At 42.6% G+C, this 15,288-nt stretch overlaps 1 protein-coding gene across 11 annotated transcripts in view; it reads left to right on the top strand.

The window, feature by feature from the left end:
- poln (polymerase (DNA directed) nu) overlaps positions 1-15,288 on the top strand; it is a 549,154-nt gene that overhangs the window by 45,448 nt on the left and 488,418 nt on the right. For 10 of the 11 annotated variants that reach the window (XM_068029211.1, XM_068029206.1, XM_068029207.1 and 7 more), the window contains one exon: positions 10,342-10,529. The exons of the other annotated variant lie outside the window; for it this stretch is intronic. In XM_068029211.1, coding sequence (XP_067885312.1) covers positions 10,342-10,529 — 188 coding nt within the window. The remainder of the gene's footprint in view (positions 1-10,341; positions 10,530-15,288) is intronic. 11 annotated transcript variants of the gene reach the window in all.

Genomic DNA, 15,288 nt, shown 5'->3' with positions numbered 1-15,288 from the left:
GAATTGAGGACTAATAGAATGGAAATAAGGTTTCCTTCGTTTGCTGGCTTTAAGGGTCTTACATGAAATGAGTTTGGGAAATCTCAGTCTAGTTCTGAGAAAACACTGGCCAACACCACAAAGTTGGGCACCAATTGTCAATCTCACCAAGAGTGTATTTAAGGGGAAAATGGCTATATACATGAGAAAGGAATGGACTAGGGTATTAGGGTAAAATTAAGTGGGGTAGAAGGAGGCTAGTGTGGAGAATAAGTGGAATGGGTGAGATGTGGAAATGGAGGGGATGTGGGAATTCTGGAGTTGGGGGAGATGTGTGTTGTCGGAATGGGGGAGATAGAACTGATGGGCTGAATGGCCTCCTTCTGTTCCATAATGACTCTATGATGGGAGAGGTTTTGAATATCGGGCCATCATATAGTGCTGGTGGGAAGCCCAGTCCATTTTGAGAGCTGGGCCTCATTAATATATGGCAGGCAGGCTATGGGCTGAAAATGAACCCCCCCCACAACAGTCCACCTGCTCCGAGCTGTGTGATATCAGACAGTCGTTCCAGCCTCCAGACCTGGAAAAAAGTAGGTCGGGGCAGGGGTAGTTTTTGTCTCAATAGTGGGGGGAACTTTAATGTAGTAAAATGTGCTACGGTAATTTACCGAAACAGACAAAAATGAATGCTAAACCAAAATAAGATATATTAGCATGTGTGACCGAAAGCTAAGCCAAAGAGGCAGGTATTAAGGAGGGTCTTAAAAGAGGAGAGGAAGGCAGGAAAGCAGATGTTTTTAAGGAGGGATATCTATGTAATGATGTATTTGTTGCTTTGAATATTCTGTTGGGACTGTGAAGGCAACTGTAGTAACATTGCTGAAGAAAGAGGAGTGAAAATATTTTAGTGAAAAAGTCACACTTGGGGCATAGGTGCTGAAAACAAATTTTAACTTAAGATGGGTAGAATTAAGACGTAATCACCTGAAATTTACGAATACATATCTGTTTTCTGGATTTATTATCTACTTTTGTGAGTAAGTTAATATTCTTAACATTTTTACTGATTTGTATTGGGAACTAGGTAGCTCATTTAACTAGATGGGGTTCAGAATAATGTCAACAGTGCGGTTTCAATTCCTGTTCCGGTCTCAGGAAACTAATGGGCAGCCACCTCATATAGCCTCTTCCCTAGTGATGCTCATCTCTCCTACATGGAGGAAAAAGAGCAGAGGACTTGCCCTTAGGCAGATCACCACCACCACGTCACAGCACTGATCAGAATGTACTAAGTTTGACCTTGGAACATTGCCCTTTTATAAACTGTGTCTCCTGCATAAAGAAAAACAGGCTTGCATTTATATCAAGCCCGTTCATGCCTCTGGGGCAATAGTATCCTATCATCAGGTGACCACTGCTTCACATAGTACTTTAGAGATGGTCTAACCCTGCAGCTCTGGAGCTTCTTGTGGCTCTTTAACATCTCATTTGTGGCTCTCAACCTTTTCCAGTTGGATCATATTATCATGAAAAAAGCCAAAAAAAAGTCTAGAAAAGTAGAGCCACGTTTTTATTGTGGGGATAAAAGGCTAAACATTATGATATACTTTATGGTTTCAAATGATTATTCGAATGAGAAACATCATCGTTCTCTAAATAAACCTGTTTGAGTGTATAGCTGCACCATGGTTATGCCTTTGATTCAAGGAACATGTTTGTGGTTGCGACCATATTGTTTCTAATATAGCAGAGATGATAAATAATTAGAATGTTACCATTGTGACGGAAATCACACCTGCCAAATGGAAACATATTAATTTTGTCGTATGGGACACTACTTGAAACTTTTTACTGGACATTTCAAATAACTTGTTTAAAAAAAGCAGAGCTGAGCAGCTGAAAACATGGTTGTACATTTGCATTCTGAGAGATATGAGTGGCGAGACCATGGGGGTGCTGCTTGATTCAATTAACAAGATTGGTCTGGACAATAGTGGTGATCAACATCCTTTGTCTAGAACTCCACCCCCCACCGAGTGTGTCTGGAAAGCTTTGAAATCCAACAACCCTCCCAGAAGCTGCTGTTTCAAACAAAAAGATGGTCACATGACCTACCTGCTGGTGAGACTAGGGCTTTTTGAATTGTGCCTCACAGAAAGCAAAAGACTGCAACTGGACTGGCAAAAGAAAAGTCTCTCTCTCTCTCTCCAGCAAAGTCCCAGGGAACCTATGGTGGCAGCTTAGACTTCAAGACTACAGACAAAGCACCTCTTCGGCCTTCTGGTACCAGAAAAGCAAGTCTCAAATTGTGCATTGGGCCCCAGTGAGAGCTCCAAGACCTTCAATCAAAGACATTACATCAAAGACAAAAAAGACAGTACCTGTATTCCGTTTATTGCCAACTCTACTTCAATCCCCGCCTTAATTCTTTCTCCTCCTCTGTATCTATTTGTGTGTGTGTGCTCTCATATGCATGTGAACGTGGTTGCATTGTGTATTGTAATAATTTTAATCGGAGTAGAGTGATAAGGCTAATAAGCTTACATCTTTCTTGTTTAAACTCTTGTTTAAAGGGGTATGCTAAAAATCACTGTGTTTTATAAGATAAACCCTTTTACGGCCAAACGAGGAAAGGGGCAAGAGGGGAACCTGAGACCCCTTCCTCACCTGGTCGTAACTCCATGATAATTAATAAGTAAAAAAATTGTCTTAATTCTACCCATCTTAAGTTACATTTTTTTTTAAAGATGACTAGATTAAAGGGCTAGATTTTGTTGTCCTGCTGCCGTGAGCGGTGATGGGTGCAGAAAATGGCAGTCGCCCTGTACGGGAGCCGTGATGCCACTATTACACGGCAGGCGGCCACTTAACATAGTGATGGCAGCCGCCACCCCCCCCCCCAATCACATGGCTGGGGGCGGCATTGGCAACGCCATTCACAGCATCACCTGATGCTGGAGCAGGTGCTGATGCCATTTTAAAAAGGCTGCCAGCCCTGCAAACATTTCAAAATAATGCAGAGTTGACCCCTTCCCCCCCCCCCATACACTAAATAATGCAGAGTTGACCCCTTCCCCCCATACACTAAATAATGCAGAGTTGACCCCTTCTCCCCATACACTAAATAATGCAGAGTTGACCCCTTCCCCCCATACACTAAATAATGCAGAGTTGACCCCTTCCCCCCATACACTAAATAATGCAGAGTTGACCCCTTCCCCCCATACACTAAATAATGCAGAGTTGACCCCTTCCCCCCATACACTAAATAATGCAGAGTTGACCCCTTCCCCCCATACACTAAATAATGCAGAGTTGACCCCTTCCCCCCATACACTAAATAATGCAGAGTTGACCCCTTCCCCCCATACACTAAATAATGCAGAGTTGACCCTTTCCCCCCATACACTAAATAATGCAGAGTTGACCCCTTCTCCCCATACACTAAATAATGCAGAGTTATCCCCTTCCCCCCATACACTAAATAATGCAGTTATCCCCTTCCCCCCATATAAATAATGCAGTTATCCTCTTCCCCCCATACACTAAATAATGCAGAGTTATCCCCTTCCCCCATACACTAAATAATGCAGAGTTATCCCCTTCCCCCCATATAAATAATGCAGAGTTATCCCCTTCCCCCATACACTATATAATGCAGAGTTGACCCCTTCCCCCCATACACTAAATAATGCAGAGTTGACCCCTTCCCCCCATACACTAAATAATGCAGAGTTGACCCCTTCCCCCCCATACACTAAATAATGCAGAGTTGACTGCTTCCCCCGTATATTAAATAATGCAGAGTTGACTGCCCCCTGCCTGCATATCCACAAAATATTGCAGAGTTGCCCCTTCCCCCCTTATCCTTGCACACGATGCAGAGTTAACCCCTTCCCCCCCCCCCCAACCCCATCTATACTCAGAATGCAGCGGTGATTCCTTCCCCTCCTCAGTGGCGCCAGCTTCTCCTGGACGGGAAAACAAAGGCGTGTGAGTGCCGCGTGTTGTCCTGAAGATCGGGAACAGATGGGAAGATCGCGGCGGATGACATGGTAATATATGCAAATAGATTTTTAAAAATATTTAAACCAGGGTCCCATCACAGAGTGGCGCATGGGCCACCAAGGAGCTTCTGTGCCGCTGGGAAGATCGACCCTGGTGTCGGGTTCTGTGGCAGTTGCTGCCGCTCCAATTCTCCGATCCAGCCCAAAATGCCAAAAAACAATATAATTCAGAGTTAGGTCTATTGTAATTTGGATGTTTTTGCTATTGATACATAAATTCAATACATATATTTTACTTATTATACATGCAAATTATGCATTCTAGCAGAGACGCTTGGCAATTTTCCAAGTATTTGGTTTAGAAATGCCGAATTTTTATCTTGCGTTTCCCAATATTTTTTGTTTCAGGCATTTTTTTTAAAAAGGGCTCTTCAAGTAAAAAAGGTTGCAGATCCCTGGTCTAACCACTGACTTTTACAGTAACAACATCACCTCTGATGACTTCTATTCTGTCCATTTCCTAACCCAGCACTTTTTTACTGCCACCTTTATTTCTATAGGGCGATGGTTTCAAATTTAGGCAAATCCTCGAACTTCACCTATAATTGTGGATCTTAAAAAATTCACTTATTTCCTCTTGTGTATCTTTGAGGTTACTAGAGTATAGCCATCGGGCCTGCAGAGTGTTAAATATATGGGTGAAATTCTGCTCTGCAATATTGGTATTTATCACACTAACACAGTCAGATTAAATTCTTCTGTTAGTCATTTTAACAGCACAGTTTGAATAACATGGGATTAAGACCTTTGTTAAAATAAAGGACAGAAGCTTCAGGGAAGCCCTGGCCTACACATGACTCCAGTGTTGCAGTATGTGGTTGACTTCATGGGCTGAATTATACAGACCCCCTGATATCAGAGGTCGTGGTGGGGGGGAGCTGGAAAATGTCTCCGGGAGAAGCCTGCCAAGGACCTCGAAGCCGGGAAGACCCGGCCCAATATTACCAGCAGTGGCAAGGCCTCATGGCGGCCCCCCTGCCTCTCGGCGACGGTAGCTCTATTTAAATATTTATATTAATGTAAATAACAAATTAATCACCTTTATGCTCCCACCGTCTCTCCCGGTGCGATCTTCGTGCCGGTGGCCAGCAGTCTCGCGCCTTCGGATCCCCAAGGCGAAACGCTGGTGGGGAAGGGGGAGCAGATAGGTTTCACAGTGTGGACGGAAGGGGGTGGGGGCGCGGCGTCAAATTCATATGGTGTAGGGGATGGTGGTAACATACGAACATACGAATTAGGAGCAGGAGTAGGCGACTCGGCCCTTCGAGCCTGCTCTGCCATTCAATAAGTTCATGGCTGAATTGGTTACTCCACATTTCCACCTACCCCCGATAACCTTCCACCCCCTTGCTTATCAAGAATCTAACTACCTCTGCGTTAAAAATATTCAAAGACTCTGCTTCCACTGCCTTTTGAGGAAGAGAATTCAAAAGACCCCTTATTTTTAAACAATGACCCCTAGTTCGAGATTCTCCCACAAGGGGAAACATCCTTTCCACATCCACCCTGTCAAGACCCCTCAGGATCTTATATGTTTCAATCAAGTCGCCTCTTACTGTTCTAAATTTCAGCAGATACAAGCCTAGCCTGTCCAATCTTGCCTTGTAAGACAGGCCACCCATTCCAGATATTAGTCTAATAAACCGGGTGCTCCGGTTTCCTCCCACAGCCAAAGACTTGCAGGTGATAGGTAAATTGGCTGTTGTAAATTGCCCCGAGTGTAGGGAGGTGGTAGGGAATATGGGATTACTGTAGGGTTAGTATAAATGGGTGGTTGTTGGTCGGCACAGACTCGGTGGGCCAAAGGGCCTGTTTCAGTGCTGTATCTCTAAATAAATAAATAAATAAAACCTTCTCTGTACTGCCTCCAACGCATTTACGTCCTTCCTTAAATAAGGAGACCAGTACTGTACACAGTACTGCAGATGTGGTCTCACCAATGCCCTGTATAGCTCAAGCATAATCTCTCTACTTTTGTATTCAATTCCCCTCACGATAAACGATAACATTCTATTAGCTTTCCTAATTACGTGCTGTACCTACATACTAACCTTTTGCGATTCATGCACTAGGACACCCAGATCCCTCTGCATCTCAGAACTCTGCAATCTCTCACCATTTAGATAATATGCTTTTTTATTCTTCCTTCCAATGTGGACAATTTCCCACTTTCCCACATTATACTCCATTTGCCAGGTCTTTTCCCACTCACTTAACCTATCTCTATTCCTTTGTAGCCCCCTTATGTCCACTTCACAAGTTACTTTCCTACCTACCTTTGTGTTATCAGCAAATTTGGCAACCATACCTTTGGTCCCTTCATCTAAGCCATTTATACAAATTGTAAAAAGTTGAGGTCCCAGCACAGATCCCTGGGGCACACCACCTGTTACATCTTGCCAACTAGAAAATGACCCATTTATCCCTACTCTCTGTTCCATGTTAGCTAACCAATCTTCTATCCATGCCAATGTTACCCCTACACCATGAGCTTTTATTTTCCACACTAACCTTTTATGTGACACCTTATCAAATACCTTCTGGAAATCTAAGTACAATACATCCACCGGTGTCCCTTTATCCACAGCACATGTAACTCCCTCAAAGAACTCCAATAAATTGGTTAAATATGAGTTTCCTTTCACAAAACCATGTTGACTCTGCCTGATTACCTTGAATTTTTCTAAATGCCCTGCTATAACGTCTTTAACAGTAGCTTCTAACATTTTCCCTAAGACAGATATTAAGTTAACTGGCCTGTAGTTTCCTGCTTTCTGTCTCCTTCCCTTTTTGAATAAAGGAGTTACATTCGCTATTTTCCAATCTAACGGAACCTTCCCCGAATCTAGGGATTTTTGGAAAATTAAAACTAATGCATCAACTATCTCACTAACACCCTAGGATGAAGTCCATCAGGACCCAGGGACTTGTCAGCCCGCAGCTCTAACAATTTGTTCAGTACCACTTCCCTGTTGATTGTAATTTTCTTGAGTTCTTCCCTCCCTTCCATTTCCTGACTTACAGCTAATACTGGGATGTTACTTGCATCCTCAGTAGTGAAGACTGATGCACAATACCTGTTCAATTCATCTGCTATCTCCTTATTGTCCATTATTAATTCCCCAGACTCACTTTCTATAGGACCAACGCTCACTTTGTTAACTCTTTTCTTCTTAAAATATCTATAGAAACTTTTACTATCTGTCATTATTTCTAGCTAGCTTTCTCTCGTACTCTAATTTTACCTTCCTTATCAATCTTTTAGTCATTTTTTGCTGTTTTTTATATTCTGTCCAATCTTCTGACCTGCCTCCCATCTTTGCACATTATATGCTTTTTCTTTTGGTTTGATACTATCTTTAACTGTTTTAGTTAACCACAGATGGTGAGTCCCACCCTTGGAATTTTTCTTTCTCGTTGAAATGTATCTATTCTGTGTATTCTGAACAATCCCCTTAAATGTCTGCCACTGTATCTCTATTGACCAGTTCCTTAACCTAATTTGCCAGTTCACTTTAGCTGGCTCTGCTTTCATGCCCTCATAATTGCCCTTATTTAAGTTTAAAATACTAATCGTGGACCCACTCCTCTCCGTTAAACTGAATGTAAAATTCAATCATGTTATGATCGCTGCTACCTTGGGGGCTCCTTAACTATGAGGTAGTTAATTAATCCTATTTCGTTGCACAATACCAGGTCTAGTATAGTCTGCTCTCTGTTTGGTTCCAGAACATACTGTTCCAAGAAATTATCCCCAAAACATTCTATATACTCCTCATCTAGTCTACCTCGGCCCATCTGATTTTTCCAGTCTATATGTGCGTTAAAAACCCCCATAATAATTTTTTTTTTAGAATTAGAATTAGAACATTACAGCGCAGTACAGGCCCTTCGGTCCTCGATGTTGCGCCGACCATCTGACCTACACTATTCCATTTTCATCCATATGTCTATCCAATGACCACTTAAATGCCCTTAAAGTTGGCGAGTCTACTACTGTTGCAGGCAGGGCGTTCCACGCCCCTACTACTCTCTGCGTAAAGAAACTACCTCTGACATCTGTCCTATATCTTTCACCCCTCAACTTAAAGCTATGTCCCCTCGTGTTTGCCATCATCATCCGAGGAAAAAGACCTGTACCTTTCTGATAAGCTGCCATTATTTCTTCCTTTATACCCCATCCTACAGTGTGGTTAATGTTAGGTGGCCTGTACACCACTCCTACAAGTGACTTCTTGCCTATATGATTTCTCCGCTCTACCCAAACTGCTTCTAAATCTTGGTTTCCTGAACTTAAGTCATCCCTCTCTATTGTGCTAATATCATCATTAATTAACAGAGCTACCCCTCCACCTTTTCCTAGCTTCTTGTCCTTCCGAAATGCCATGTACCCTTCAATATTCAGGTCCCAATCTATGTCATCCTGCAGTCATGTCTCTGTAATGGCTATCAGATTGTACTTATTTTTTCGATTTGCGCTCTCAGTTCATCTGTTTTGTTTTGAATGCTATGTGCATTCAGATACAGAGCCTTTAGTTTTATCCTTTTGTTACTTTTGTGACCTCTAGCCTTATCTGTTGATTTACTCTTAGATTTTTACGCTCTGTCACAGTCTGTTTCTCATTTCCCACATGAACACCTTTCTCTCTTGCCTTATCTCTACTCCTTGATTTTCCATAATCTTCCCAAATTTTAACTTTTGCCCCCACTATTCAGTTTAAAACCCTCTCTACTTCCCTAGTTATGCGGCTCGCTAGAACACCTGCCCGAGCACAATTCAGGTGTAGATCGTCCCAATGGTACAGCCACCACTTTCCCCAGTACTGGTGCCAGTGCCCCACGAACCGGAACCCACTTCTACCACACCAGTCTTTGAGCCACGCATTAATTTCTCTAATTTGATTTGCCCTATGACAATTTGCATGTGGCTCACGTGGCGTAGGGTTATAGTTTAAAGTTTATGCACTTTGGTGGGGAAAGGTCAGGTGCACAAGGTAAGTGTTCTGGGGGGGCAGAGGGCGGTTAATTAATTATATGGTTATGGGGGAGGTGGGAGAAGGGCAAGATACATTTATTTAATTTTTTAAAATCAATTTTAATTCAATGTGTCTTTAAATATTTTAATGTAATCGTAGGCTCGAAGCCATTTAAAAGTGGCACACAGGTAGCTGACACCATTGCTGGGGACCGACAGCCTGCCCCCTCCACGTCATCGGGGGTGGGGGGGGGGACGGTGGTCTGCCCCAGCTATTTAAATGAGCTGCTGCACTTATATCGCAGCGGCCTGCAGGGGCAGGCCGCCATTGTTTTCACCCACCACTGTACTCGGCAGCGGGACTGTAAATTTTAGCCCCATCTTGTTATGATCTTGGATGCGTTGTCTGAAAGGGTGGTAAAAGCACATTCTATAACAACTTTCAAAAGGCAATTTGCTATATATTTGAAAATAAAAAAAATCGCACAGCTGTAAGAGAAAGGGCAGGGGAGTGGGACTGATTGGATAGTTCTTTCAAAGAGCCGGTACAGGCACAATTGGCCAAATGGCCTCCTTCTGCGCTGTAAGATTCTGTGATATAACTGAGATAATTAATTTGTTACCAGCATTGTACATGCAATTTCAACCCAGTAGTTCACTGTTACACAGGAGCGCATTACAAAGCTGTGACATGTCCTGGGGATCTGGGTGAGAACACAAACTGTGAAATCGCCGTTCCAGCTCAGGGTTATAACTATCTTCAGACAGACAAATTTGCAGGGCTGCGGGAAAGGGCAGGGAGTGAGACTAGCTAATTTTCTCTTGCAGAGAGCCAGCCCGGACACAATGGGCCAAATGGCTTTCTTCTGTGCTATAACCAATCTGTGATTCTATTATCTATTGAAGCTTCAATTTTAACCCAGTCCGCCCATCACAAACCCTCGGGCCCAGCGTTGGTATCCTGCCTGCCAGTTTTTACGTCATTCCCACTAGCTTCGGGTGGAAGACAGTGCAGAGAAAATGAGGCCCATAAGTTGAAAAGACTGAGGAATCTGTGGGGTTTCCCACCCACTCCGTACCCTGCCGTTCCCAAGCACACCCAGGTTAAAATCTGAGTTGCCCTTTTTATTGTGTATATATAAATAACATACCAAAATACTTACAGGATTTGTGATAGTGATATATTCTGAGCTTTGTTAAATATGTGTTCTTAGCTATTCTTACAAATTTAGAAAAAAATTCGAAGAATTTTGCATCTCAATTCATGAGTTGACTTAAGTCAAAAAAGCCACATTTAGGCACTGTTGTGTTTTTCAGGGAAGGTATGAACAGTGTTCAATTCCAGCCTTGTAATTTGAGAAGGAAGAATATTAACATCCTTCACAGAGAAACTTACAGTGAGATTCAGACAGAGAGAAGTTATGTAGATAGATTTTACAACATTTTTCAACCACATGACTGTGTAGCACAGAGCTTACAAGCGAACAGCCGTCAGCTGCCAGCAGGTGTGTATCCCATCTTGTTCTTGTTCAGTCTTCCTTTTCTTCTCTTGCATTCTTTCAACAGGAAATGGAATTGTACAGCTGGGTAAACACCAATACCTTAATTAGTAGCCACGTCTGCTAATAAATGTACTGTTTTTATTTGTGTTTCTTCAATATTGGGGTTAGAAGTGATATGGATATTTGCTGTCCCTGCCAACACCATAGGATTTCAAAGTATTTCTAAGTATTTACAGCAAAGAAACAGGCCATTTGGCCCAATAGGTCCATAATGATGCTTATTTGCCCCCATCCTTGTTTCATATGTATTCTAACAGTGTGAACAGTAAGCTAGTGACATGACAGCTTGGTTTATTAATATACTGAGCATCAAGGTTTATTAATGCCTTGTGCACACAGACTCTCCCTTTGCAAATGGCGAGTTTCTAATTGGATGCAGGATTTTTGGTAATAAACAGAGCAAATGACAGTAGCCCTGCCATGCTGGTGAATACTTAAAAACTGTTGAATTAGAATCATTCCATAAAGGGTTAATTGCTAGAGCACGGTTCTGAAGCAGCAAGACAAGTGGGCGAAATGGTCCTTCATAGTCTTTCACGATGCACTTGTGCATGAACGGTGTGAATTTCCAGTTCTTCCTACAGAGCTTGGATTCTTCCAGTATTCGAACCTGTGTTAGAAATCCCCAAGGAAAAATGGAATATGAGAGTAAACTATCAAGGAACATAAAAACAGATTGTAATAGCTTTTACAAGTATATAAAGAGGAGGAGAGTATCTAAACTAAATGTTGGTCCCTTAGAGACAAAGACAGGAGAAATTATCATGGGTAATGAGGAAATGGCTGAGACATTAAGTATTAATGTGTCTGTCTTGACAGTAGAAGACACAAATTGCATTCCAGAAATAGAGGGTAACCAAGGGGCTAATAAGAGTGAGGAACTTAAGGCAACTAATATCAGCAAAGAAAAAGTTTGAAAAAACTTAAGGGATTAAAATCTGACAAATCCCAGGACTTGATGGCCTACAACCTAGCATTCTAAAAGAGGTAGCTGCAGAGATAGTGAATGCACTGCTTATGACTTTCCAAAATTCCCTAGATTCTAGAATGGTTCCAGTGGATTGGAAGTTAGCAAATGTAACACCACTATTCAAGAAAGAAGGAGGGAGAAAACAGGGAACTACAGGGCAGTTAGCCTGACAGGCATTGGGGAAATACTGGAATTCATTTTTAAGGAAGTCTAAATGGCACTTAGAAAATCATGGTATGATCAGGCAAAGTCAATATGGTTTTTCAAAAGGAGAATTGTGTTTGACAAATGTATTAAGTTTTTTGAAGATGTAACTAGTCGGGTAGATAAAGGGAACTAGTTGATCTCCAAAGGGACCTGGGTGTCCTTGTTCAAAAGTCACTAAAAGCTAGCATGCAGGTGCAGCAAGCAATTAGGAAGACAAATGGTATGTTGACTTTCATCGCAAGGGGATTTGAGTACAGGAGTAAAAATGCCTTGCTGCAATTGTATAGAGCCTTGGCAAGACTGCACCTGGAGTATTGTGTACAGTTTTGGTCTTATCGAAGGAGGGGATGCAACGGAGGTTCACCATCCCTATGATGGCGGGATTGTCTCATGAGGAGAGATTGAGGAAAATGGGCCTGTGTTCTCGAGAATTTTGAAGAATGAGAGGTGATCTCATTGAAACTTAGAAAGGTCTTACAGGGCGTGACAGGGTGGATGCAGATAGGATATTTCCCCTGGCTGGTGAGTCTAGAACCAGGGGACATAGTCTCAAAATAAGGAGTAGGCCATTCAAGACTGAGATGAGGAGGAATTTCTTCACTCAGAGGGTGGTGAATCTTTGGAATTCTCTACCTCAGAGGGCTGTGGAAGCTCAATCATTGAGCATGTTCAAGACAGAAAGCAATAGATACCTGGATAATAATGACATCAAACACGGGAAAGTGGCATTGGGGTAGATGATCAGCCATGATCTAATTGAATGGCAAAGTAGGCTCAACGGGCTGATGGTCTACTCCTGCTCCTATGTTCCTCGATATAGTATACTTACATTTCCAAAAGGCATTTGATAAGGTGCCACATAAAAGGTTAATGTATAAGATAAGGGCTCATGGAGTTGGGGTAATAGGGATAGAGGATTTGTTAACGGACAGGAAGCAGAGAGTAGGGATAAACAGAGCATTTTCAAGTTGGCAGTCTGTAACTAGTGGAGTGCTTCAAGGATCAGTGCTATGCCCTCAGCTATTTACAATCTATATTAATGATTTAGATGAAGAGATCGAGAGTAATGTAGCATCAGCAAAGATAGGTGGGAATATAAGATGTGAGGAGGACACGAAGAGGCTGCAAAGAGGTATATACAGGTTAAGTGAGTGGGCAACAAGGTGGCAGACAGAGAATAATGTAAAGAGAAACATAGAAAATAGGAGCAGGAATAGGCCATTCGGCCCTTCGAGCCTGCTCCGCCATTCATTATGATCATGGCTGATCATCCAACTCAGTAGTCTGTTCTTACTTTTACCCCCTACCCTTTGATCTCTTTAGATCGAAGAGCTATATCTGACTCCTTCTTGAAAACAAACAATGTTTTGGCCTCAACTTCTTTCTGTGATAGCGAATTCCACAGGCTCACCACTCTCTGGGTGAAGAGATTTCTCTTCATCTCAATCCTGAAAGGTTTACCCTGTATCCATAGACTATGACCCCTGGTTCTGGACTTCCCCACCATCGGGAACATCCTTCCTACAGCTACCCTGTCAAGTCCTGTTAGAATTTTATAGGTTTCTATGAGATCCCCCCTCACACTTCTGAACTCCAGCGAATATAATCCCAACTGACTCAATCTCTCCTCATACGTCAGTCCTACCATCCCAGGAATCAGTCTGGTAAACCTTCGCTGCACTCCCTCTATAGCAAGAACATCCTTCATCAGATAAGGAGACCAAAACTGCACACAATATTCCAGGTGTGGCCTCACCAAGGCCCTGTATAATTGCAGCAAGACATCCCTGCTCCTGTACTCGAATCCTCTCGCTATGAAGGCCAACATACCATTTGCCTTTTTTACCACCTGTTGCACCTGCATGCTTACCTTCAGCAACTGGTGTACGAGAACACCCAGGTCTCGCTGCATATTCCTCTCTCTCAGTTTATAGCCATTCAGATATTATCTACCTTCCTGCTTTTGTTACCAAAGTGGATAACCTCACATTTATCCACATTATACTGCATCTGCCATGCATTAGCCCACTCACTCAACTTGTCCAAATCACCCTGAAGCCTCTCTGCATCCTCCTCACAACTTACCCTCCCACCCAGTTTTGTGTCATCTGCAAATTTGGAGATATTACATTTAGTTCCCTCATCTAAATCATTAATGTATATTGTGAATAGCTGGGGTCCTAGCACCGATCCCTGCGGTACCCCACTAGTCACTGCTTGCCATTTGGAAAAAGACCCATTTATCCCTACTCTTTGTTTCCTGTCTGCCAACCAATTTTCTGTCCATCTCAATTCACTACCCCCAATCCCATGTGCTTTAATTTTACACACTAATCTCTTATGTGGGACTTTGTCGAAAGCCTTCTGAAAGTCCAAATAAACCACATCCACTGGCTCCCCCTCATCAGCTCTACTAGTCACATCCTTGAAGAATTTTAGTAGATTTGTCAAACATGATTTCCCTTTCGTAAATCCATGCTGACTCTGCCCGTTTCTACCACTGTTCTCTAAGTGCTCTGCTATAAAATCTTTGATAATGGACTCTGGAATGCTGACTGGTCTATAATTCCCTGCTTTCTCTCTACCTCCCTTTTTAAATAGTGGAGTTACATTAGCTACCCTCCAATCTGTAGGAACTGTTTCAGAATCTATAGAATCTTGGAAGATGACCACCAATGCATCCACTATTTCATGGGCTACTTCCTTAAGTACTCTGGGATGCATACCATCAGGCCCTGGGGATTTATCGCCCTTCAATCCCATCAATTTCCCCAACACCATTTCTCAACTAATACCGATTTCCTTCAGTTCCTCTCTCTCACTAAGCCCTGTGTTCATCAACATTTAATGTATATAATGTGGGGAAGTGTGAGGTTATTCACTTTGGTAATAAGAATAGAAATGTAGAATATTTTGTAAAAGACCTGAAACTTGTAAATGTTGATGTTCAGAGGGATTTGGGTGTACTTGTACAAGGAATGAGAAGAATTGATCTCTTCAATTCTGCAGACAAGGAACTAGGCCTGTCCTTGAATATTGCCAAAACAAAACAAATCAACCCACACCTGGTCAGTCAAATATTGCACTTCCCATATATGTTGAAAGAGACTTTGGGATATGTTGAGCACTTCTCATACCTTGGCACCCATCTCTCTCAAAAGGCCGCCATGTATGAGGAGATCTAACACCGGATCAGCTGCGTCAGCTCAGCCTTCTACAAACTATGGCAGCAAGTGTTTGACAACAAAGACCTCTGCAAGTCAACAAAAGTCCTTGTGTACAGAGCAGTTGTTGTCACCACACTCCTGTACTGCAGTGAGACCTGGACTGTGTATCAGTAACACATAAGAGCATTAGAGAAATTCCATCAGCAATGTCTCTGCCGCATCCTCCAGAAGTGCCGAGTTAATGATCCATCTTGGCTTTCTCCTGAAGTCCCCAGCATCTCAGATGCCAGACTTCAGCCAATTCGATTCACTCCGTGTGATATCAACTGAAGGCACTAGATTCTGCAAAGCCAAGGGC

This window comes from Heterodontus francisci, chromosome 4 (genome assembly GCF_036365525.1).
Source record: "Heterodontus francisci isolate sHetFra1 chromosome 4, sHetFra1.hap1, whole genome shotgun sequence".
Taxonomy (NCBI): domain Eukaryota; kingdom Metazoa; phylum Chordata; class Chondrichthyes; order Heterodontiformes; family Heterodontidae; genus Heterodontus; species Heterodontus francisci.
This window is presented reverse-complemented; position numbering and strand designations above follow the sequence as displayed.